The sequence below is a fragment of the Pollicipes pollicipes genome, unplaced genomic scaffold (assembly GCF_011947565.3).
Source record: "Pollicipes pollicipes isolate AB1234 unplaced genomic scaffold, Ppol_2.1 Scaffold_4881;HRSCAF=5763_pilon_pilon_pilon, whole genome shotgun sequence".
In the NCBI taxonomy this organism is placed as follows: Eukaryota; Metazoa; Arthropoda; class Thecostraca; order Pollicipedomorpha; family Pollicipedidae; genus Pollicipes; species Pollicipes pollicipes.
The window spans coordinates 45,185,139-45,210,618 of NW_023596576.1; the positions used below are offsets into that span (position 1 = coordinate 45,185,139).

General features: G+C 62.8%; 2 protein-coding genes across 2 annotated transcripts in view; both read right to left on the bottom strand.

Annotated features, from left to right (window-relative positions):
- Window positions 1–497: 497 nt before the first annotated feature.
- On the bottom strand, window positions 498–23,189 carry LOC119100457 (E3 ubiquitin-protein ligase UBR4). Its single transcript, XM_037223550.1, has 23 exons — window positions 23,022–23,189; window positions 22,460–22,634; window positions 21,731–21,858; window positions 21,146–21,252; window positions 20,572–20,791; window positions 20,171–20,242; window positions 19,555–19,713; window positions 18,771–18,887; window positions 18,299–18,510; window positions 17,518–17,698; window positions 14,011–14,157; window positions 13,379–13,582; window positions 12,865–12,984; window positions 8,323–8,422; window positions 7,469–7,666; window positions 6,804–6,994; window positions 6,305–6,481; window positions 5,749–5,943; window positions 4,820–4,999; window positions 4,075–4,197; window positions 3,162–3,686; window positions 2,349–2,852; window positions 498–1,676 (listed from the first exon to the last, which is right to left on the bottom strand). Exons 1-23 carry the CDS (start codon window positions 23,187–23,189, stop codon window positions 963–965), a joined length of 4,917 nt encoding a protein of 1,638 aa, XP_037079445.1. The 3' UTR covers window positions 498–962.
- A 323-nt stretch (window positions 23,190–23,512) lies between these two features.
- The window catches only part of LOC119100458 (E3 ubiquitin-protein ligase UBR4-like), a 2,773-nt gene continuing 805 nt past the window's right edge, over window positions 23,513–25,480 (bottom strand). Inside the window, exons 2-5 of the mRNA XM_037223551.1 lie at window positions 25,177–25,310; window positions 24,699–24,862; window positions 24,086–24,255; window positions 23,513–23,696 (exon numbers count right to left, since the gene is read on the bottom strand). Of these exons, the coding sequence (XP_037079446.1) occupies window positions 23,513–23,696; window positions 24,086–24,255; window positions 24,699–24,862; window positions 25,177–25,310 (652 nt within the window). The remainder of the gene's footprint in view (window positions 23,697–24,085; window positions 24,256–24,698; window positions 24,863–25,176; window positions 25,311–25,480) is intronic.

The window sequence follows — 25,480 nt, forward strand, 5'->3', positions numbered from 1 at the left end:
TGGAGCTCTCTGAGGTTTTGTTGATGCTCCTGGAAGGGGGGAGCATCTGCAGCGCCCCCCCCCCCCCCGTCCTGTGATTCTACGCCTTGGTGACGCCCCAAGCTTTCGTCCGCGTCATCCGTCCGCTTGAGAGCATAAGACCCAGGCCATGCAGTCACAACACAGGCCGAGGCAATCTCCGAGCGGGCCTCTACCCCGGGCGGACGAGCCCCGAACGAGCAGCTGCGACAGGCGGATTTACATCCAGGGGCGACGCAGGGTTGGTGGACGATACCCGCCGGTCCCATGTGCGGAATGACTCTCGCTGTGGCGTTGATCCGCCTCAGCCAGGAGATAACTCGGTATGGCAAACCGCACTTTTTCCGAAATCCGCGGCAGATATTACATGCTTGTCAGCCATGACGTATCCACATAATCCGTTCAGATCTCCGACGGTCGTTTCGAGAGCTTTCGTCCAGACGTCACGGACCTTCCTGGGCTACTACACACAGCGGTGGTGAGGACTAGAGGGTGAATATTTATTTCAAGCATATCATAGGCATAGGCATTGCGTTAATAAAACAACCCGAGGGGCAAAACACCGGCACCAGAGTTATGAGAACAGCCAAACCCAATTACGTGATAACAGCCGACTAAAACGTTATTCTTTCCCGCGCTGAAACAAACATCTCTCCGAAGCGAAACCGAGCGTGCGTAGCTTATCCGGGAAATCGCAACACCTAAAGCCGTGTAAACATTCCGGTTACACCGCCGGCCCCGGCGACCGCCGGTCGCAGCGGAGCCGGCACCGGCGCCCGCCGGCCGCACCGGAGCGCCGCCCCCGCGGCCGCGAGTCCGCACGGCCTGCCCCGCCGCTCAGAGGCAGCTTGCTCTCAGCGGCGGGCAGACGACGGACCGCCGCCACAGCGCACGCTCGCAGGCAGACGCCGGGCTCGCCGCTGCGGCCGGCCAGCCGTCGGCGCTCAGGGCACCTGCTGCAGGGCGTCGCGCAGGAAGGCGTCCGGCTCGCCCGTCTCGGCCAGCACGCCCAGCACGTCGAACATCTCCTGCAGCGAGGCGCACGGCAGCATCTCCTGCTGGTAGGCGCGCAGCAGCCGGTCGCACGCCTCCAGCAGCTGCTGGTCGTGGTGGCGGATGTACTCGGCCAGCGCGGCGCACCAGTCGCCGTCGGCGGGCGCGCGTGCCAGTACGGTGCCGTACAGCCCGTCCACCAGGCCGAAGAAGATCAGGTACGGCCGGTACAAGGCGAACGACTGCGGCGCGCGCTCCGTCAGCGCGCGCCCGCCGCCCGGCTGCACGTGGCGCGCCTGTGCCAGTACCAGCAGGCGCGCCAGCGAGCGGAGCCGCAGCCGGCGCCAGCCGTCCGGCGCCAGCACCAGCGGCGCCATGGCCAGCCAGAAGAGCGGCCCGTCCGGCTCGAAGCTCGTCTCCACCCAGCGGTCGGCGGTCGCCTCCAGCTGCGTGGTCACGTTCTTGAGCTCGCGCTGCCCGATGCGCGTGCTGTTGATGACGTACAGCGCCATGTGCATCAGGTGGGGGATGATGTAGACGTTGCTCTGCGGCCCGCCGCCGCCAGAGTCGTCGCTGAAGCTGCGCTCCTGGGCGAAGCGCAGCAGCAGCAGCTTCAGGTCGTGCACGGTCGTCTGGTATCCGACATCACGGTGTCCGGTGCTCTCCTGGGACGGCCGGACCGGTTAGTTACGGAGACGACGCACGCCATCCGGCGACACGCAGGCTGCCGCGACGAGCAGGGCCCCGGGCGCCGGGGCAAGCGATCTAAATCGTGGCGTTTGGAAGCCAGAATCAGACGGTCTGGCAGGGCTCATACTCCACAACAGAAGCGCGCAGCTAGGTTCTATTTAGACCATACTAGGTCAGGATTCCTGACTACCGCTGGGCTTGCTTCCTATTCAAAATCCTGAAACTACGGGAGGTGCCAGGCACGCGCCACCGCGGCAACGGCCTAGTTGCCTGTGGCCGACGCCGCACCCAGACATCCCACCGCCCGGTCTCTCCCGGCCCACTCACCAGCCCACAAAAATATGCCTGCCACGTCTCCCTCAGCCCATCTACCAGACCAAACAACATGCACCAGCGTACCCACCGAACCATGAGGAGCCCCCTCCCCCTACGTTTCCGGAGTCAGCTGATGTGCCGGCGGGGGTGACTAAGCGTCTACCTCGCCGTCAGAGCGTACCATGACTGACTACCAGGCACGAACCCACGCGCCTGACGACGGCCCCCTCACCACAACAGCCCACCCTCACCCTTAACCGGCCCACTTGCCTATCCCGTGACGCGCCGGACAAAGCGCCCCCTCGCGCCCGCCGGAGCGCGTCACGACTGACCTGCAGGTACGTGTTGTGGCGCGCCAGACAGTGGGCGAAGGCCGACTCGGCCACCTGCGGCCCCCAGAGCGGCAGCAGGCCGTTGCAGCGGGTGTTGGCGTTCTGCAGCGCCGCCGACTCCCACTCGTCGCGCGCGCGCGCCAGCCGCACCGCCGCCATGTGGCAGTCCACGTGCACCAGGTTGAAGTGCGTCACGGTCGTGTAGCCCATCGTCTTGCGCTGCTTGGGCTCGGCGTCGTCCAGCGGGCAGCGCTTGGTGTACGTGTAGATGCCCAGCACCTTGGTGGGCTGGAACTTGTAGCCCTCACGGCAGATGACGCACGTCAGGCCCTGCTCGTCGCTGATGTCGTCCAGCTGGCGCAGCACCGACGACTTGATCACCACCTGGCCCTTGTCGTTGGCGCGCATCCCGAGCGCGCCCAGCTGGTGCTTCCGCATGGCCATGGCCAGCCGCTTCTTCTCCTGCCGCGTTTGCTTGCGCACCTGCTCGATCTTGGTGGCCACCTGGCGGCGACGCGGCGAAACGGTGAGGGACTGGGTCGGGTTCATGCAGCCACATATCACACGTCTGCTGAACACGCGGGCAAATCAAATGTCAGTCGAAGGACGAAGCACCGTACCGCAAAGGATTTCGTTCCAGGTCAGTTGCGATCCGACAAGGACAGCTTCGTGTCACCAAATGCACGGAAAAGGAACATGACCCCACATTTGCACGGTCACAATGGAAAACTGAACGTCTCATTCGCAGATGTTCCCGTTGGCTAACCGTAGGTCCGCCCCTTCCCCTCCCCCTCCCTCCCGCACCGGCCTCACCTGGCGGTTGGTGCGCAGCGCCTCCAGCAGATTTTCGGCCAGCGAGCCGACGTGCTGGTCGGACGACACCTGCTCCAGCCGGTGGATGATCGGGATGCTCTCAGCCGCCACCGCCAGCTGGGTCGGCTCGTGCTTGGTGGCCAGGCCGGCCAGCACGCGCAGCACGTAGTTGAGCGCCGGCCGCGCCAGGAAGCTCTTCCACTGCTCGTCGTTGGTGTTGAGCAGGGCCTTCTTGCCGGGCGGCGCGTGATCGCGCAGATAGGCCAGCGCGCGCTCCACCACGCCGGCCTCGACGAACATGTCCTTGAGCTGGTTGCCCATGCAGTTGGTCTCGATGCCGGCAGTGAGCGCGCAGAGCGACTCGAGCTGCGCCGCCGCCTCGGCCGTGTGCTGCGCATCCAGCTCGTCGAAGTCCAGCACCGGCTGGAAGTGGTCGATGAGCAGGCGCATCTTCTCCTGCGAGCCGAACGTCAGGAAGGGCAGCACGCGCATCAGCTGCTGCAGCAGCGCGCCGGCGCCCTTGCTCTGTCGGCCCGGGGAGACTGAGGTCAGCGGGGCGGTCGGACCAGCGGCCGACGACGGCGTCGTCACTGGTGCCAGGCGAGGGGTCCAGCGGGTAAGGCACAACGGGCGGCACCACGGACGACCGAAATATAATAAATAAACGCTGTTTTCTACGTTTTACTTATAATTTGGCAGCACCAGCCGGTATTGTTACATTAGTGAGATAAATGTACCCAAGCTGAACTACATGCGCCATCAGCCCAGTTCATTCCCACGCGCACCGTACAGCTGGGGACACCGCCAGACGTCGCAGCCGAAAGCAGGAGCACCCCTCAACGCCGCTTACGACCTCGGCGCACCGCGCCACAAACGTGCCGCCCGTGCCGGCGCCCCGGCCCCGACCGCTGACCTGGGCCGTGTTCACGTGCGACAGCAGCAGCCGGATCTCGTCTACCGAGCCGCAGGTGGTGGCGAACCGACGGTACACGTCCAGGTCCAGCGACGTCGCCTCGGCCAGCACCACGGCCATGATCTGCCGACGCGGAGCGAGACGAGCGCGTCAGAGGGCCGGCGGCCAGACGTGCCGCTCCGCCCGCGGGGGCGTGAGCGGTCACATGGAGCTGAAGATTGGGGCGGGGCCACGGCTGCTCTGGTCTCCGTTTGAGGCGTACACCCACGAAGGCCGCAATGCAGCCAGTGTCTCCAACTAGTGCCGCCCGCCTCGCAAACGTGGCGAGCATCTGCCAAGTCTCACTTACACTGCCCCCTCCTCTCCCCCCCCCCCTCCACAAAGCTGCAGCGCCAACACAATGATAAGCTGCCGCGCCTTCCCCCATACACCCACACACAAACCGCTATCAACCGCAAGCAGGTGCGCTGCCCACCAAGCTAACCTTGGGCCGCTGCCGTCTCGTCACATCTCCACTTAGCAGGCACTGTTCACACCAACAGCTGACAGCACAACCCACCAGCGCTAAATCTGCCCCCCCCCCAAAAAAAAACTTCAACAGCCAGTATCCGGGGAATACTACGACTCCACAGCGCCCAACACCAGTCAGTCGCCCCCCCCCCCCCCGCCAGTGACCCGGCCTGACCTCGAGCAGCTGCTGCGTGACGGTGGGCCCGCCGGGCGGGCCGGCCACCAGCTCCGGGTCGGCGCGCAGGCAGAGCGCCAGCAGGCGCAGCATGACGGCCACGGCGCGCAGCTCCGGCCGCGTCAGCGCCGTCCGGTTCCGCTTGGTCTTGATGCAGAGCCCGGTGAGCCGGAGCAGCACGGTCAGCAGCGGACGGCACCGCTGCAGGTCGTCGATGTATTCCATCCGGCGCAGCAGCTCCTGTCGACGGCCGGCGCCGGCGGTGAGGGCAGGCCGCCAGAGGGGAGGCCGTCAGAGGGGCGGCCGGTGAGGGGCGACGGGTGAGGGGAGGCCGCCCGAGGGGGGGACATCAGAGGGGGGGACATCAGAGGGGGGGACATCAGAGGGGCGGCCGGTGAGGGGCGGCGGGTGAGGGAGGCCGCCCGAGGGGAGGACGTCAGAGGGGCGGCCGGTGAGGGGCGGCGGGTGAGGGGAGGCCGCCCGAGGGGGAGGACGTCAGAGGGGCGGCCGGTGAAGGGCGACGGGCGAGGGGAGGCCGACCGAGGGGAGGACGTCAGAGGGGCGGCCGGTGAGGGGCGGCCGGTGAGGGGAGGCCACCCGAGGGGAGGCCGCCCGAGGGGAGGCCGCCAGAGGGGCGGCCGGTGAGGGGCGGCCGCCCGAGGGGCGGCAGGTGAGGGGCGGCCGGTGGGGGGCAACAGCCAGAGGGGCGCCGTCCGGGCGGGTCGAGGGCTGGGGACCGGCGGTGGTGACGCGGAGCCACTGACACAGTCAGTCGCTGCTCTTGTGGCGTCAAAAAGGTCACGCCGGTGGGACGATTATGACGGGTGGAGACATATCCCAGTCCGTGGAACACGCGGGTGGGACGCTGACAGCAGGGCTGCGCTTCAGTGGTGTGTAACTTGTACAGCTTTAGAGATGCCCAGCATGCCTGGAACCTTAGCGGCTACAGTTGGCCGAGTGTTCTACACCAAAGCCAGCACACCACGCACCTGGAGGCCGCCACAGTCGCTCATGACGTTGGCCATGCGGTAGGTCTCCTCGTCGTCGCGATCCGTGTCCGTCTTAGTTTCCAGCGACTCGATGAACTCCTCGGTGGCGTCTCCGAGCAGGCCGCGCATCCGGTACACGATCCGCATCGGCTCCGTGTCGCTGCTGGCCGACGGCAGCCACACCTTGCGGTACACCTGGTGGGCGCGATCACGTGTCAGGGTCACCGGCCTCACACCAGTCTACAGGCGGCACGCGCAGCCGGAGCCGTCACGCTGATATGTGGGCACCCGGCACTCCCACCGAGACTCAAGGCAATGTTATCATAACGGTGTTCGAAGTCAAACAAGTCAATCCACACCTGCTATAGGTATATTCGAAATTTCGGTACAAATACAATGGTAAGGGGATACCGCCAGTTACCCCAACCTCGCTTTTCAGGTGCCCGACATGGAGATCAAGTCTCACCAAACGTAACTCTGCCAGAGACACCAGGGCCCGCTCCATGCCGGGCAGCCGGGCGCGCCGCCCCACCGTCCGCCGGCGGCGTCACCTCACCTCCTTGACGGGCAGGTCCAGCGAGATGATCTTGTTGTTGACCAGCAGCTCCATGCCGGTGTCGTCCTCGAGCAGCGCGACCAGCTCACAGTCGCGGCAGATGCGGTTCTTGACGTCACGCATCAGCGGGCCCATGCCGGCGTCGGTCGACGGGTACGGGTTGCCCACCATCCGACCCTGGCGGACAGGACGGCGGTCAGCGGCCGCCAGCCTACCCTCGCGCCGGGCGCGTGTCGGTTCGCTCCATCCCCGGTACGTGGCTACGAACGCTCCGAGATGCTGGACCAGTGCCAGCACCATACGATGGAGACGCCGATGGCGATACGCCGAGGCCAACATCACGCGCACACGTTCCAAAGTTAGAGCGTTTCCAGCCACTCAACTGGACAGCTAATCACATATGTCCCAACGCAGCGTCCCCCAGAGCAGCTCGTGAGCCCGCGGGGCGCCGACAGCCCCCACAGCGCCCCAGGATGGCGGCCGGTGGCACGCGTCTCACCTGCAGGAAGTCCTCCTGCTGCGGGTCCTTCTCCAGGCTGAGCAGGAACGGCCCGATCTCGTTCACCTCCGGCTCGATGATGGAGCACAGCCGCTCGAAGATGAACACGGGCGTGCGCACGTCGCCGCGGCCGTAGCGCGCCACCGTCTCCACGCAGATGGCCATGAACCGGCGCGTCTCCGCCTCGGTGCCTGCCGGCCGCCGGCCAGGGTGGTCAGGTCGGGCACGCGCGCGCAGAGTGCGAGCGGCCGGGTTGGCGGGCAGCGAGCGCGCGCGCACGGGACTCGCGGCGGCGGCGCATCGGGCTCAGGGGCGGGGGACTGCGCCAAACTCGAAATGCCCTTGTCCCACGGTGCAGTCTTATAGATCACCCCAAGCGTTACAAAAACTGGCTGGCCGACAAAGCCTGAACAGCGGCACCGAATGAAGACCGGACACGGAGCGCCGTACCGACGCACGCGGTCGCCAGGACGACCGGCGCTACGCGACACAGACCGAAGACTGGGCACAGAGCGCCGTACCGACGCACGCGGTCGCCAGGACGGCCGGCGCCATGCGTCACAGACTGCAGACTAGACACGGCACGCCGTACCGACGCACGCGGTCGCCAGGACGGCCGGCACCATCACTGGGCCTTCCGCCTCTGGCGCGACGGCCCGACTCACCGGACGTGATGTCCTCCAGCAGCTGCAGCAGGCGCTCCTGCGTCTCGTCCACCAGCTTGGTGCGCTGGATGACCAGCCGGCGCAGCGAGAGGTATCCGTGCAGCACGGTGCCGAGCAGGCGCGCCTTGTGCCGGCTGCGCACGCTCTCCAGCTCCAGGAAGGAGGCCAGCAGGTCCGTCAGCTCCTTCAGCGCGTACCCTGCCGCCAGCGGAGATGGCCGAGGGTCAGCTGACGTCGATTTGTCTATTTCTGTCTATTTCTTTCTGTCCTGTCTGTTTCTTACCTTTTATATTACCCTACCTATTACCTATTTTGCTTATTGCCCTATTACCTATCATATTACCTATTATATTATTATCTATTATATGCATTTCAATTCCTATATTATTTCTTACCCCTCTATTTTTATCGTTATACAACACTGACGTCGTGGCGAGCATGACCAGAAGCGCCCAACAGCACATGTCATTTAAGTATATGTGTATAATAAACACAATACAGATCCCGCGTGCCCTATACCTTCACTGACAACGCAGAAGCTTCAAGGTGGAGGTTTGGTGGTTAATGGCGCGTCAGCATCGAGGTCATTTTGCGCCCACTCGAAAGCGATCCTTTACAGTCTGTAGTGTCGGGCTATAAATGTACTGTCAACTATCACCACGCGCTTCCGGTGGCACAGTTATGCTGAGGGTCACGTGTAAGCTATGGTGAAGTCTGCGGCACATCCTGTGGCGTCTCAGCTCCGTCGGTTGCATGCGACCACAGACGCGCTTGTAGCTACTGGACGCCGCCCCGAACCGGCAGCCCCGCGGGCGGTGACGAATCGCTCCGACACCGCCCGACAGCGAACTCACCCTGAGACAAATCACTGTTGAGAGTCGTCTCCTCCAGCTTGTTGAGGCTCTCGATCTCCTTGGTGATGAGGTCGGCCAGCAGCCCCAGGATGCCCTTGGTCTGGAACGCAGCGGGCGTGGAGTCATCAGGCGCGTGTGCGACGCGGCGCAGAGAGACTGCCGGGCGTGCGAACGACTGCAGACCGCGCACGTGCGAAGCCGGCGCCATGCAGGTGGGCCCGGCGAAGCTCAGGTTCAGGTTCAGGTTCAGGTTCAGGTTCAGGTTCAGGTTCAGGTTGGCGAGTGACTGACACCACGTCGTATATATATATATATATATATATATATATGTATATATATATATATATATATATATATATATATATATATATATATATATATATATATAGGAATAATCGGCAATTAGCTAGCCTTTCTACGTATTCAAGTTCAAGCACGCTATTTTTATACCCGTGTACAGTCTGCATCCGATCATCAATCATCGCTTTTCCATCAGACAGCCAATTAGGAAAGGAAGACATTGAGTACACAGCCATTGTATTGCCCTCGACTCGTGTCCCGCGTGCTCCATTCGCTCCGCTGGCCGGTCGCCCAGCAGGCCCGGGTCAACAAGCCGCGCCGCCGGTGGGCTCTGCTGCTCTGTCAGTGCCCAGTGTCCGGACGGCGCTCAAAGAGTCGGCGAGGACGTAGTGCCACCGCGCGGGAGGTCGGACGAGCCACCTAATTAGTCCGCGAGCACCTGCCGTGACCACGACCGCCATTACCCGGCGCCGGCAGCGGCCGCCGGCGTCCGAACCCCGCGGCGCCGGCCGTCGTGTGTCAACGCCGGGCGGCGGGAGCCTACCGGCGCCCCCGCCGCAAAACCTACCGACGCGCCGGGGGCCGCGGCGGCGCGCCGCCCGCCCGAGCGGGCCGCCGCGCCGGAGTCGATGGCGCCCCAGCCGCCGGCGGCGGATCGCCGTACAAAACGGGGGGAGCGTGGCAGCGGCGGACAGGCGGGGCCCGACGCCGGTGGCGAGAGGACGGCGGCGCCAGCGGACGACATGGCGGGGGCCGACAGGTCACCGATGCTCGTCCTGTTCTACCTGGTGCTCATCGCCGCCTGCAGTGTGCTGTTCGCCATGCAGGTGAGCGGGACGGGCCAGGGAGGCGGCCGTCGCCGACTGAGGCTCCGGAGCGCGAGATGGGCCGCGCTCCGGCGTCGCGCGCCATGTCGGCACCGCGGTGACCTTTGCGAAGCCCCGGAATACATAATCTTGGCAAGCACAACAGTCGCCAGTATGTATGAGACGCGAAGGGCGTTGAGTACGACAATGCGAACATAAGGCAACCATGTCGTCAGTAAAACTTGTGATACGTGACCTTCGACGCCCCACACGTGATACGCCAGCGTTTCTCTTAAGGGGGATGCGGCCGGCGTCGTTGTCGCCCTTTTGTTCCCCCTCCCTCACGTGAGAGCCGAAGGGCCACCCACTCAGCCACAAGCCCCCCCCCCCCCTCTCCAAACGACATAAGCACCTGAGTGCCTAAGTACCTCAGTACCTGAGACGCTACATGTTGATTACGACCTAATCAAAATAGGATACACCAACCTAACCTCTAACTAACCTAAAGTATCATATAAACTTGAATGGAACAATGCAAACGTTTTGCACAACCAAACTGACGCAATGAAGCCCACATACTGCCGCACCATGACACAATGACCTTCACCGCTGGCTCGGCATGCATCATGTACATGGATCAAACACACGACAGACATGACAACCCTAGAAATAAGATGAGGTTTATCATCCAGGCATTTGAGGCACGACGATCACGGCCAATGATGCATCACAAATGTATACGTAACACCAGCTTATGCAAGGTTCCTATTCCGCAAGATGTATTGTTGGCCGACTTGTCCTCAAAACACAATCTCCATACCATGGTTACAGAGTTTCATGGCGAATGGGTAAATCACATTTGTGGTAACGTCTTGCAGTTTTCAATTTCTCCAATATCAGCTGGCTTTAAAGGCATGTATTTACGTATTCAATCTAAAACAAAATGCTATAAGATTCCAAACGGCAGCTCCGAGCATTAAATCACAAGCTGTGACAAAACCAAAGAATATGCAAGGAACGAGATCAGCGAAGACTTAAATCACAAAAAAACCTACGCCTGCCGCCTCACTTCCACCTCCCCCACGCAGCTCTCCGGCTTATTTCGACCAAGCGTGGCGCCCTCACGCGCCGGCCGCCGTTCCAGTGCCGTCAGCACGTGCTTCGGTACCTGGACGAGCCGGTGGCGGTCGACATGGACATCATCTCCGGGCTGAAGGAGGCCCCGTTCCCCGCCTTCACCGTCTGCGACAGCAACCAGTTCAACCGGACCGTGGCGCGCGCCTGGCACGCCCTCAACCGCGCCGGCAACGCCATCAAGTGGAGCACCTTCCCCTGGGGCCAGCGCCGCATCGACGAGTTCTGGGTGAAGGCGGCGCCGACGCTGCGCTCGGTCGTGCGCGACTGCAACCGGCCGCTGTGCAAGCCCAGCCAAGACCGGCAGGACACCACGCCGCAGGGCAACTGGACATTCGGCATGTACCGGCGCGGCCTCTGCTACACCTTCACGCCGAGCGGGCCGATGGTCTTCAACCGCAAGAAGCGCCTGACACTGCGGCTGCACAGCGACCCGGCCGACTACACCATCCAGGGCTACAGGGGCCGCACGGCGACGTCCAACGTCGACCTGTTCGTGCACGGCGCCGCCACGCCCATCGTCGACGTTGACTTCGACGACGCCGAGCTGACGCCGTCGCTGACGGTGCGCGCCGGCGAGGTGGTGCAGCTGCGGCTGTCGGCGCGGCAGCGGCACCTGCTGTCGCTGCGGCGGCGGCCGGGCCGCGCCGACGCCGGCTACTCGCGGCCGCGCTGCCTCGTGCTCTGCCGCTGGGCCGAGCGCTCGCGCGTCGTCGGCTGCCGGCCGCCGTGGAGCGACGCGTCCGTGCCGCTCTGCGCGAACTCGCGCACCTTCGTGCCGCTGCTGTCCAAGGACTTCAGCGTGCCCGAGCCGGACGTCTGCCCGCAGCGCTGCGTGGCCGCCTGCACCACCACCGCCTACCAGCTGCAGGTGACCAAGCTGATCACCTCCGAGAGCCTGCTCCGGGACAACAGCTCGGTGGTCAGCGTCACCTGGCCGTACGTGGCCGACCTCATCCGAGAGCGCGCCAGCTACATCGGCAACGACCTGCTCTCCGACCTGGGCGGCTCCCTCGGCCTGCTGCTCGGCCTGTCCGTGGTCTCGGCCGTGCAGCTGCTGGAGGGTGCTCTGCGCACGCTGGTCGCCCGCTGCCGCCGCCGTCGGCAGCCGGTCAAGGCGAAGCTCACGCCGGTCCACCCAGTCGCGGCCGGCGCCGCGCTGGCCCAGTAGTCGCGGAGTGAGGGAGAGCGACCGGCTGGCAGCGGCGGCGTCGGCAGCGGCAGCGGCAGCGGCGGCGGCGGCGGCGGCGCTGCCGACTGCTCGGCTGGGGCACAAGACGCACGACGTACGGCGCCGCTCGCACACCTGATGCACACGGCGCCGGGCTGTCCGATAAGGCGCGGGCGCGCACCTCACGCAAACGCGCGACGGAAACGCCGCGTCTGCCACACACGCGAGCAGATGCCTCCCGAGTCGCGCTCTCCGGCAAGGAATGGAGGCGCACTTTACGCAAACGTGCGACAGAAATGTCGCGTCTGGCACGTACGCCACAGCTACCACCCAAGTTAAAGCAGGCCACTGCCAGAGCACTTTGGGACTCTTCCGCCGGTCGCGCTGTTACTTTTGCTTGCATCGTATGGCGCAAACTCTTCCGCCGGTCGCGTTGTTACTTTTGCTTGCATCGTGTGGCGCAAACTCTTCCGCCGGTCGCGTTGTTACGTTTGCTTGTATTGCATGGTGTTAAGTTTCGCGGCTACTGAAAGACGTGCCTTAGATATGTGGATTCGGAGCTTTTCGGTGTTAATAAATCGGAATAAGTTTAAGTATACTTCATTCCAGTTTCACGACGAATAATTCGTACTGCGTCCACCTAGCAGCTGAAGCTTGCTCTGTGCCCTAATGGATGTATTGGGCAGTTTGCTTTGTGGCTTCTGGACTATAAGATGACTTCGTCATACAGTAATAACGTATCAGTAGCGACCAAGCTTAGGAAAACACTATCGATAAGAACTTGACACACGGGAGACTGGTTTGTTACGCAAGTTGAGAAACAAGAGGCTGCAATAACTCAAACCAGTCAAAAGGACCAAACTAACTGGACGACGGCGACGGGAAACCAGAAATGCCAACCGGTTTGTGAGTGTTTAGTAGTGCTAATAGCCTACTCACCCACATCACACTGTGCCGCCATGTGGCTTCAAACAAGCCAGGAGGGACATTTTGAAGATGACCCGAGTCTATGACCCACAACTTCGGAAGAAGATCGCCGAACGGAGCACGGTTTTCCGTCTTCCTTCGGGAAGTGCAGGGAATGAAGCACGCTCGCCGCTGGGCTGGCGCCTGCCACGCCCCTCCACCTACCGTCAGGTAGTACTTCCAGTGGTTGGCATTGATGAGCTTCTGGTACAGGCCGATGAACTCGGCGGCCGTCTCGCCGGCCTCGCTGACGTCGCCCAGGTAGGAGGCCAGCATGTCCAGGATCTGCGGAGGCGGCGGCGTCAGCACACAGGGCAGCTGCGACACCCTGGATTCGGTCGCCAGTGGCGAAAACAGTCGTCGCGAAAAGAGCGTCCAAGCAATGGTATCTGTAGGTTTGCGTTAAATCGCACTCCTTGGTCTTAACAAAAATTAGAGGAAGACGACGCCAGATGACAATGGAAATAACAAGTTTCCATGACAAATCACTTCGCCTGACCGATACAGTTGCAACACCTTTTATTCAGTTTCCCATGGATCTGACCACATTCCTCTTCATCTGTATTTTTAAAACAACAAATCACCGAAGCCTGCCGACTCCACATGCTATTGACACCAGCTCGCAGTGCCGTGACCCCTGATGACCCACCTCCGTCCCCTGACCGCCGGTCCCACTCACCCTGCGCTTCCTGGCCGGCTCGTGCGCCAGCGTCTCCACCATATCGGCTGCCACCTGGCGGGCCTGGCGCGAACTAGGGCTGAACAGCACCCGCCGCAGCCACGACGTGTCCAGGAAGTTGACGGCGATGGCCGATTGGGTGGTGCGCTGCCGCCAGCGCCGGCCGTACTTCTCCATCAGAAACAGGGCGCGTACCTCCGCCCTCTGGCGAGTAGAGCGCGCGTGTGGGAGGGGCGCATGGGGAGGGCGACGGCGGGACACATCCAACAAGGGCGCCACGCCGGCGGGCTGAGGACAGCGCGGGGCTAGCCGCCGCTTGTCCATTCGCGTGGTAACCGCGTACGGGACGTGAACTGCTACAGCCGTGAAGTAACAATACGTGTGGCAATTGACGGCAGGGGCTGACACCACTGTGCGGAGTGCCGGACGGGCCGTCCCTGAGGAGGCCTAGTGGGAGGCGCGTGTCCCAGCTCCCCGGTCGCCCGTCAAATGCCGGCAACAACCGATCGCACTGAGCAGGCGCGCACACCGCCAGCCAAATCAACACTGTCTCCCCAGACCACGCCATGTCAGCCGGCATCCGCGGCGGCTACACTCCAAGCCCGGGCTGGCGACCCCCGCGCAGTGCTTACCGAGGCGCCCTTGGCAGGCTCCCGGCCCCGCTTGACCTTGCGCGACCTCCAGGCGTCGAAGGAGTGTCCGGGCGCCTGCTCCAGCCAGCGCGCGGCGTTCAGGTGCACCTCCGATTGTTCGCCGGCCGTGACGGACGTGGACGCCGGCTGGGGAGCGGCCCGCACACGTCAGGTCAGCTGACAGGCAGCCGGCCGCTGACGAGCACACGCACGCACGCACGCACGCACGCACGCACGTAAGCGCGCGCGCTTCGGCCGAGGGAGGACCCCCGCGCGGCCGGGGGGGGGGGGGGCACACTGTCAGACAGAGGGTCCGTCGGTGTCACGGACCGGTCAGCAGACATGCGTCGCTCGCGAGGAACAGATGAGAACCGGGTGCCCACAACTCCCATACATGCCCGCTGACTTCCTTCGGCGGCCGTCGCCCACGCCGGTCGAGATGGCGATTGGTCGAAATCACGTACCAAAGTCGTCACGTGACATGTCTGCGACAGGTAGTTGGTCTGCCGCACCTTGGACGGACGGAAACGACCCATGTGGGTGCAATGGGGACTGAACTTAGCACGACCAGGGAGGGACAACAGATGGGGAAAAGTCCGCACAAGACTGGAGAGCGCCATCGTTGTCGGAGATGGGCGCAGCGAGCGCAATAGGCTTCTGTGAGTTTGTGGTTAGTTGTTGGGCTTTAGGGTCACGTCAACTAAGATGACTGTTTGCGCCCGTGTCCACATCTCAAGGAACTATGTCAAATATTCAGAGTATGCACAAATAAGCAACAAGTATCATACTCCCCACGAACACTTGTTGGCAGCACACCAGAACAGCGCGGTGTTAGTGCAAGCCAAGCACAAAATCAGACAACGCAGCATGTGCCCGCTCCGCTGCCTTGGACACTGGGAGCAACGGTCTGAAGGCGATGCCTCCCAAAACGATAATACTACCCGAGGAAAAAAGGTAATACTACTCGAGGAAAAAGATACTGTTTATCGACGGCCGGTCGTCTCAACAGACCGATCAGGGGAAGGCGATTCACTGCGAGATACTCAATCCCCACAGCTCCGACACTCGACGAGTACAAGCGCCACTTCCGCAAAGTGGCTACTCTCACCACACCAGCCTGGTGAGCTACAAAAACTGACGTAGGATTACGGCGGAGCGAAATTTAGCGCTCCACAGAGCGGACATCCGCCGGTCGTGTGGGCACAAAGCCATACAACTGAATTACCGCGCTGAATGCGCCGACGAATACCACCATATTTGCCGAGCGAATGACGGAACGGCTTGGGACACAATACACCGTACGGGCGGAGCCGATGCAAAGCCGATGGCTACGGCGTCTGAGCGAGCGCACCTCAGGCGGCCACCATAGCAAACGCAGCTCAATTTTTTAATGCCACTCGAGCACTTAAAACGCGTCCAAACTGTACCAACGGAAGCCGCCCAGTCGCATAGCTTCACTGCCGCTAAGCAAATAGTCTTACCGCCTAATGGAGCCGCTTGTTTGCGCTGCACAATGTTCACGGAAGACACAGTAGCTGCCCAGTTATTACGGCCGCATGCGGGCGGGGGACTGAGTCCGCGCCATAGAAACGGTCATGTAGTCCGGGCCTGTCTCCACACATCCAGCTAAGGCCAGTCGAACAGGACAGGATCACACAAAGACGCCAAGGGCCACTCACGCAAACGGCCACTTGACGGCAACATGTTTACCATACCCTGAGTCAAAACGACTTTCCCAGAAAAACGAGAGCACCGTTTGGCAGGGGCAGCCAAATGCACGCACGCGGGCAAATCCTGTCACCAGCACTGAAAGCTTCGACCTCCCCCGTGACCGACAATCTGTAACCAAGGTCACGAACTCTGGGCAGAGGGGTCCAAAGACGGCCATCCACCGAGTGTGGTGTCGAGTGACGGTCTATCAGCACCGCGCGCGTAGCCGTGCGCATGCGAAGCTCTCGTGTCGGGAGAGCGGGACATGACCTGCTTTGGTTCCGCCATCCACCAATCGGGGCAGGGTGGGGGCCATGGCCTCCTGGCGCTCGTCCATGCCTCCACTGGGCGGAGTTTTTGACCTCGTTATGCTTGTGCAAGCCTGGGGCGGCCGTACAATGGGCGTGAACATCCCGCGAAGCCGGCTATGTCAACAGTGGATCAGCATTAGCGCGTCCAGCCGTATTGGCTTGAGATCTCGTCCTTGAAGCGCGCCAGTGGTGGCTGCCCCCGCGGACAGCGCTCATGTCTCAGAACCAACGTGACCATGTAACTATGACCAGTGCCCTGTGATCATCTAAAGCGTTGACAGGCTGCTGCTGACGCTGCTGACGCTGTAGCCGTCAGCTGCTGACGCTGGCTGGCGACTACAGAAATAATAGAAACGGTGCAGAGTATGTTATTTTTATAAAAGGATTCCTCGGGTAAATCGTCGTGACGACCGGAGCTTTGCGGCTTTGCAGGCTGCGACAACACTTCATTTGGCCAATCACAGGGCAAGACCGGCGTCCGGATTCGCAGCAGGGGCTTAGAAACGGCTGCACTTACCCGTAAACCTAGACCTCATTAAAGCGCCTCCCCCCCCCCCCCCCTCCCCCGCCCCCCACACCTGGTTGGACTGATGATACTTGCACGTGGGGGGACCCGTCAACTGAACAATATTAACACCAACAGCATGTTACAACAGTGTGTTTGGCAGTTTGTTCTGCCGCGCTGAATCGATGATGGCGGTTATGAGGCGCAGGCTTGAAAATAAGTATAGTGTGAGCGCGCTGATGATCTGTCTGCCCAAGCCCGAGGCCGTCACTGACCCTCCATTCAGCAGATTGGCAGTGGTTATGAGCGATAGTGGTATGCCAATATTTCATTACAATTGGCCAGTGCAGCTCAAGTATTAGAGGATGATCAGCAACATAATGGTCATCACAGCAAATACACGTATACAAGATCGTGCTAAGGGTTACCACTGGCGGCCATCGAAATTGAATGGAATTTGTCCTTGTGCATGCCTTCAGACACTCCTGGCAAACATGTCCTGCCATTTTCTTGGCAACTCTTGACACAGCATAAGGGTAACACTTTGACGTCGAATGGCGTCCTGCATGAGCGGCACTTAGTGCATTTATTTTGCTGTCTGACCATGTTTCGAGCATGGTGGCAGGATGGGGTACCCAATCGCCGAGGACTATTCCCAAAACAAGGACAAATGCCGTGCGACAACTTTGCTTTCATGCTTGGGTGAAGAAACACACACACACGCATCCACACGCACACACACAGCAAAACCATTTAAAACCCAAATGAACATCCTTCACATGAACTGTTCCGTGTAAGAGTCTATCACTAAACTCTGGTGCCCTTAATCACGACCTGGGTCGGCCTGAAGCAAGGGGTCATCCTTTGTTCCGTGCCCACCTAGAGGCGCCTGCACTCTCTCCTAGCCTGTCCTGAACGTCTCCTCGCCGGCGTCTGCCTCTCCGCTGAGATCTCAGCCCACCTGACCGCGGCTCGTCCTACCTTGGCGGCGGCCGCACCGGCGGAGGTGCCCGGCTGCGGCGCGGCGGCGGCGGCGGCGGCGGTGGCTGTCGGCGGCTGCATGACGCCCTGCAGGATCTTGAGGCAGGGCAGCGTCACAGACTCGATCACCACCGGGTTCTTGTGCTCCTTGCCGGCCATCATGAAGATGCGGACCACACACCTGCGCGGGGATGCCCCGTCAGACGCGGCGCCTCTCGGAGCGCGCCCGCGCCAGCCGTCGCGCGCAGCCGGCAAACGTGTAACAGGCCGCGGTGAGCACTGGGAGCCGTCGCGCGGCAGCACGCTGCGAACGTCGCTGAGGTCCGGGCCAACGGAGCCGGCTCGCCGCCGATGGCAGACCGCCCCGCGTCCTCAGAGACGGAGCTGTTTTTGCTCGGGCACGGTACTGACTGAGTCGCAGCTGGCAGGGCGTGGCTGGACACTCTGCCCATCTGACGCGCCTTGATTGGCTCCATCGACCGCGTTCAACGTCACGTCCACACGTTCAAGCCATTTTGTAGCAGCAGCCGGCGAGAAAGACAAGTTGAAGCACCATGCAGCTGCAGCTAACTCTAAAGCTCAGCCAAGCCTAGTCGAGCCATAAGTACGTGTCTCCGGCCGTCCTCCACCCTTTTCCGCCTTACCTTAACCAACCCTAACCGTGTCCCCCCTAACCCCATCGCATGCCTTCCCGCACCATTCCCGTCCCTCCCACTTCGCCCCGTGCCGTCCTTCTCTGGCCCAGCCTCGCCCCCTCCGCCGCCGCCACCGGCGAACCGACCTCAGCCGGTGCTCCCAGCACGAGTCCTCCTTCTGGACGGCGGCGCTGAGCAGCGCCATCTCGTGGCGCACGGCGGCCGCCACGCCGGCGGAGGTCATGGCACTGGAGAGCGCCAGCCGCACGCGGCTCGTGATCAGCTCGTTCAGCTCCAGCGTGGCCGACAGGTTGTCCTTGGTGAGCAGGCAGAGCAGCTGGCACACCTCGCCACGGCTCTGTGGAGGGGAAGGGGGAGGGGGGGGGGGGGTCAGGGAGCGCGAGCCCGCCGCCGCATTCGGACGGTCGCACGGCTCCGGACACACCGACACACACGCGATGCGTCAAATGACCGCGAGTGCGGCGGCATCATGGGACTTCAGCTCGGCCGCGGCCCCGCAAGCGACCTTACCAATGGCACGCGTCGACACAGGCCATGCCGGCACACTCGCCACGTGCCCGCTCCACAGCGGCACACACGTGACAGACGCCGGCTCACCTGGGGCGTGCCTCGGCGCAGGTTGTGCTCCAGCAGCTGCGGGATCAGGCCGTAGCTGCAGAGCGTGACGCGCAGCCGCGGGTTCGTGGCCAGCGCGCGCAGCAGCGTCACGCAACACTCGGCCGACGCGCTGCTGCAGCCATAGCAGCGGCCGTGGCTGGCCGTCTCCTGGCGGACGGAGGCGAGAGCTGAGGCTTAGACGCGGTCGACACTTCCAGAAAGGTGGGGCAGTCTGGTGGGTTTCGTAAAGTGGAACTTCATCCTGTGACAGTTTTAGATTGCCCTCAACACGCATATGGACGAAAAATCAGCTCTTTAAATTTAATCATGATGGTTACTTATTAATGTGTACGAAGAGTCGGTAAAGAGTCGGTAAAATCACGTAGGTGCCCACATATCGACAATCACGTATGGTCCACACATCGACAACGCACAGCCTATGAAGGGTCCGAGTTTCGCCGCGTGAAATTGGCGACGGGTCATGCTGCAGGCGCTGTGCATGGGTGATGGTGGTGAACGACAAAGCACGACCTGACGTAGTCAAGAAACCACAGACCGACTCCACCACAAACCCCGATGACACAGAATATTCAGCACCCCAAGGACCAGTTTTGGCATCCCAATTCTGCAAAAGTCACTCTCCGTTCAACGATCCTCCAACGTCTCAGCCAGCCGGCGCCCAGAAGCGCACACAGCCACCTGGACCCAATCCCCCTCACCTCCGACCCCATCCCGCCAGCCGTGTCCCGTCCTCGCTGCGGCGCCGTCCTCACTGCGTCCTCACCTGACAGAAGACGGGCGCCGAGGCGGCGGCGGCGCCGGCGCCCTCCTGCGCCTGCCGGTCGTAGCGGAGCAGCTCGCGGCGCGACGCCAGCACCTTCTGGATGACCTTGCTCAGGTCGTCGAACGCCAGCCGGCAGTCGCTGCAGTACTTGAGCGCCAGCTGGTGAGACGGGCTCAGGTCAGGGGCGCGAACACTGCACTGGACGCAAGACGAGCTTACCACATCAGACCGACAGCTTCCATTTACTGACTCCCACTTCAGTCAACGGCAAGGGGGCAACACGGCGACGGGATAAAGTACGCGCGCCCATGCGCGCTTGTCGGCATGCTTCATCCAAAGCCACAAGCTGGCCGACATGACGAAGCGGCCGCCATACTCTCCGATCATGACCATCACGTCCCGCCCAGGTTTGGAGCACAAGTGTCCGGCCCCAATAAAGCACTCGGCCTGTCGTCCCGCATTGCGCACATGGCCATAACTATCAGTGCTCCAGTAACTGGCTGGCCTCGCGCGTTTAGATGCCCCTCGGCGGGCCTTGACGGCAGCCGCGCGCTCCACCGACCTGCTGTATGGGCCGGCTGACATGGCTGCCGGCGGCGCCGGCCGCCAGCTCGGTGGCCGCCGCTGCCGCCGCCGCCGCCGCCGACGTCACCTCGCCGCCGTGGTCGTTCACCCAGGCCAGCAGCGCCTGCGAAACGGCAGCCGGCGTCGAGCACACCGGCAGTGCCCTGCTACACCCGGCCAGCGTGGAGTGAGCTACATTGCAGGACGACTGGAAACATCAGCCCACTACCAACGACGGCGGTGCCCTCCGCACGGCACGCGTTCGAGCACCGATACCGCCGGCCCATCTTTTTGCCCGCAGCTGCACGCTTTTCCACTGTCATCACCGCAAGCCAGCACCAGCGCCCGCCCATCACACCCGTAACCACACGTATCCTTTTTCACTCAACAACACGCGGCGGCACTGGCACGTCACCACAGCCTCCGCGCGTTCCCGTCGTGCTCCCCCCGTACCTCCAGCGTGGGCTTGTAGGACATGAGCTTCTTGTAGATCTTGTCGGCGCGTTCCAGCAGGCCGTTGATGTTAACGACGGCCTTCTTGCGGTCCTCCTCACTCTCAATCGGGTCCACAGCACAGCACGGCTTGGCCGTCAGCGTGTACTCGAACTTGGCGTACTTGCAGAAGCCGCAGGCGTTGCACAGGAACGGATCCTTCTCGTCGTAGTTGATGGCTCTGTGCGAGCAGTGCGCGGCGTTAGAGTTCTCACAGTATGCTGTGGGCGGGCGGGCGGTGCAGGAAGGCTGCCGTCAGTTGTTTCGTAGATGTGAGTGAAGCCACTCATCGGCTCACGTTATGTAAGGGACGATTCATGCGTGATCGGTGTGATCGGTTCAAATGTGCCGCCTAAGGTACCATTGTCCATCTTCCGTCAGCGTCTTGATTCAAGCAAAAACGACTCAACGCATGGGGCACCAGTCTGCACCGCGCGACAAGCCCCGCCCCATCCCCGCGCCCGGCTGCCCGCCTTCCGCCAGCTCGAGCTCCGGAGCGCCACCCCCATGCGCCGCCTTCACACGCCGTCCTCACCTGCACTTGTGGCACTGGAACACGTTCTCCCCACAGTTGCCGCAGACGCCCGGGTGGGCGGGCACCGAGGCACTGCAGCGCGGACACTGCAGCGTCTCCGAGGACGCCTGGGGAGCGGGCGGCCGCAGCGCGTCAGGACATACACGCACGCACGACAGCGCTCCTCGACCGGCCGAGGAAGCCCGGCTCCGATCGCTCCACTGGCGCGGCCTTGCCTTCGAGGTTTCGACACACAACCTGATGTAGTACTCGATATCTCCCATTCTGTGCAAAAACTTTACCGCCAATACAGAGGATGGAAATTTATTAGTGGACAGGGATTGACACCACTACCTTTCGGAAGGCTATTCACACACACCCCACGCCCTTCTAGCGCACTTTTCAGCCGACTTTTCCCACTGAAACACACCAGCGGACGCATAATTTAGTTCAGATCTGCTCACCACACGTTCCCCACAGCCTACGCCCACGCCGCCGCTTCGTTCAGCGAGACCGCAGCATGACGTGAACCCCGGGCGGCGGTGCCAACACCAGACCCGCCCTCCGTCGCGGCCGAGCCGCCGCCGGTCGCATCGCCGCGCCCACCTGCATGTTCTCGTAGAAGTCGGCGTACTCGATCATCAGATTGCAGGCCACGATCGGCAGCGGGAAGTCGACCTTGACGTCCGTCTGGCCGCCCGACAGCGACACCTTCTTGGCCTTGTGCCACATGGCTGGAGGCGAACGGGGTGCAGGTGGTCAGACCACGGGCTGAGTTGTGTCGGTGTGGCGGACGGCGGCCCGAGCGTCCGGCCCGAGGTTCGAACCAAGCGCGCGGGGTGGGACATGGCCAGCACGAATCCGATCCACGCAGAACAAGAGTGCAGCTCATGATGCGGAGCACCGCGCGTCGCATGTGGAATGCTATCATTGGGGTCCGCTCAGACGGGTTGGAAATGAGCTTCAGATTCACAGATTCCATTTTTTTCTTTTTTTCATTCCAATTCACAGATTACACATTTTTGTGTCTATGTGGGTGATCTGCAATATTACACACGCGTCATAGTGCCGACACAAGATGCATGAGGGCACATGCTAGGCATTCTAAACCTGATAAGACTTGGAAGAGGGAAGAGGACAAGAGAGGGACTCCGACTCAGTCGCCAAGCCCATCCACAGCTGCACTGACCGGTGCTAGTTCTCATCCACAGGCGAGCCCTCACTCGATCGCCACAACGACCGGACCACAACTGCAGACACTGCGCACCCGCCCCGGTCCGAGAGAGCCTGCGAGTCGCTGCCGCTGCCCTCCCCCCTCCCTGGAACTCCACTTACACGGCCGGTTCTTGAGCTCGACCACCGACTGGACGGTGCGGTTGTTGTAGTAGACGTTGATGGTGCGCACCATCTTGCTGCGCTTCAGGTCGCCGATGCGCAGGAAGACGCGGCTGATGGTGTGCGAGCCGACCAGCTTCACCAGCTGGGTGGTGGTCGTGTAGCGCGAGTCCACCTGCCGCCCGGGCACGCGGCCGTCAGACGGGGCGCCACGCCACCGCGGAGACGGCACGAGCGCGCGCACCACGCTCACGTCCCACACACGGGCGTCACGCCCCACACACGGCTGAGACCAGCGCTCAGATCCGTGGTTGTGCCCGCGTCGGTAGCATGTACGGGAGCCGCCGGAGGTCGGACGCCCGCGCGATTGCAGTCCCACGTTAAAATCGGTGTCTGTTCGAGCACCCGCCGCGAGTGACGTCACGAAAGAACGGACGCTGCCCTAAATGACAGCTGCAGCGCCAACACGGTCTTGCGACGAGGCCCGGCGCCGTAGCTGAGAGAGCCCGCACTGCTGCGCACATGTCACCGCGGCCCGCCGCCGGTCGTGCCGCACACCCACCTTGACGCCTGAGAGCTTGAGCTGCGAGTAGGCCACCTCCGGATTGTTGCAGACCAGGCACGGCTCCGACTCCAGGTAGTAGCCGTCGAACTCGACCAGCGCCGCCAAGCCGGCGTACAGCTGGCCGTTGGCGTGGTTGGCCAGCTGCTGGTTCTGCGTGCGCAGCATCTCCATGGCCGTGCTCCATCGTAGGCCGACACTGCCACGCGAAGGGAGCCGGGCGGGGCCCGGGGGGGGGGGGGGGGGCGGTTAGAGAACTTGGGGTTGCGGCTACATCACCCACGCGTCAGCGTAGACGTGTGCCACGCACGCACCACACAGTGCTAGCCGCGTTGCAGTGTCGGCGATGGGGGACGTTTTGCACAACGCGCAACCGTCCCAATGGTCACAACTTCCACTGCGCAAAGCGTGAGCAATTCCCGACCGGAGGTGAGAGTGGGACCTGCCGGCTCCTCCAGGACAGCTTCAACTCCACTCGACCCGGCCTGGCCTCACAGAGCTGGCCGGTCGCGACGCCGCACCTTATCCTCGGCCTCGGTGGTCTTCAGTGACATGAAGCCGAGCAGGTCGACGAAACTGGGACGGCCCTTGCGTCCGTACGAGGGGCAAGCAGCGGCCCACAGCTTCCACATCAGCTTCGACCAGCGCCTCCTTGTCGGGCCCGAGGTGGCGCTCCTGCCGACGCAGGGGCGCGCGCGTGACGGAGGGGGGACGACATAAGTTTTGACCCGAGGGCACCGCGTCGCTCGGCCTTCAGTGGCAGGTCCAAAACGGCTCAGCGGTGAACAGCTGGCACCCGCACCTCTGAAGTGTAACCCTGCTCCGCCTGTTTCCAACATGCCTGACCATATCAATAACCCTCCACAAGCGACGGCAATAGCAGAGCCTCCAGGCTGTGACCAACCGCCCACACCCCCCATTCCGCTCCAAACACCAGCCGATTCTGGACGGAAAGAGCGCAGAAACCGCAGCTTACTGGCCGGCGTCTGCGCCCAGCCCCGTCACACCGCACCAGCGGCCGCCGGTCAGGCCCCCCGGGCGCCGCGACGCCGGCCGACACGCACCTGTAGATGCTCAGCACGAGCGCGTGCGCCTGCCAGCGGATGGCGGTGGCGTTGCTCTCGAGCAGGAAGGTGCGCACGAAGCGAGCCGTGCCGGCCGGCAGCGGCCCCGGCCCGATCAGCTGACGCGCCAGCTGGCGGCTCATCGAAGACGGGTCCGAGTCGCTCGACGACTGAGGGCGCAGCGGTGGCACGTTATCGGCGGCGAAGCGTGTGGGGTACAGGGAGGCTGATGACCGCAACTCTCTGTCGGCGGTTAACAGCTGACTAAGCTGGCAGGGTATTTGTACGGCATGAGGGGTATGTCCGGTATGTGTTTTTCATTCCTCTGGCCAAATGCAAAGACACGGAACCCAAAAGCCACGGTTGCGTACGAATGTCCCTGAGTATGTACAATTCAGAGAACTTAACCATTCGGTTCATGGGCCAGCGACGGCAACTTCTCCTGATCGCCGACATTGCCACTTCTGCGTCTCGTGCCAAGGGGCGGCGGCGCGCCTCTCCCCGCGCTGACCGCGCCTACCACCGCTGACACCACGCGGACGCGTCCTGCCCGCTCCGCACACGGCCCCCGTCACGGCTCCCCGTCACTCCCGACGACACGCTCTCACCGTACCTGAGCGTGCTTCCCGCCGGCGCCGGCGGCGGCCGCGGCCGGCGCCGACACGGCCAGCTGCAGCAGCTGCAGGATGATGGGCGCCACGCCCTCGTCCAGCTGGTAGCTGGCCTGCAGCAGGAAGGCCAGCACCTCGCTCCGGCCGCAGAACCGCTGCCAGTTCACTGCAGCGCCACCACGCACGTGTCAGCCAGGCGACGGCATTACGGCAGCTTCATTTCAATGACGCAAGGAGCATGAGGCAGACTTGGGTTTTCATGAAAAACGGGCAAGCAATATCCCGTGGCGCTTACACCAAACCACACGCTTGGCTACTGGCGAGACCGACTGCGAGCACACTGCACAAACACGCTCTCCCTCGGCCCCCGCTGTCCGCAACGTCCCACGCTCATAACTCGGCAGTCTGGGAGCGGCGCCGGACGACCGCGCTGCCCACGGCGCTCCTGCCGCCGACGCCGGCAGCGCGCCGGCCACTGACCTGTGCGCGTGCTGGCGATCTCCTGGCACGCCTTCAGGTGCTCCACCAGCTCGATGAGCGAGTCGTACGAGAGGCAGAGCAGGGCGCCTCCCTCCGGTGAGCCGGCGCTCTCCCCCGCACAGCGACTGCACCGCCTGAGGGCACGGCCAGGTCAGGCGGTGGCCGGGCGGTGGCCGGAAGCTGACCCGGCGTCGGGTGACGCCAGGGCCAGCAGGGCGAACCCCGCAGCCAGGAGACTCGTGGGAGGGACAGAGGCCATCAGGGACCACGAGCAAAATCGCGTGTGTGACCGCAAGTCTTCTCG

What these genes read in the sequence shown, in the direction of transcription:
- LOC119100457 (XM_037223550.1), bottom strand. Translation starts at nt 23,189, where the DNA reads ATGCTGCGCACGCAGAACCAGCAGCTGGCCAACCACGCCAACGGCCAG. An exon ending in AGCCGGCCAGGAAGCGCAGG is followed by an intron (nt 12,985 to 13,378) that starts GTGAGTGGGACC and finishes CCGCCTCCGCAG; the next exon opens with ATCCTGGACATGCTGGCCTC. An exon ending in TGGCGCTCTGCCTGCGCGCC is followed by an intron (nt 4,198 to 4,819) that starts GACCCGGAGCTG and finishes CCGCGTCGGCAG; the next exon opens with ATCATGGCCGTGGTGCTGGC.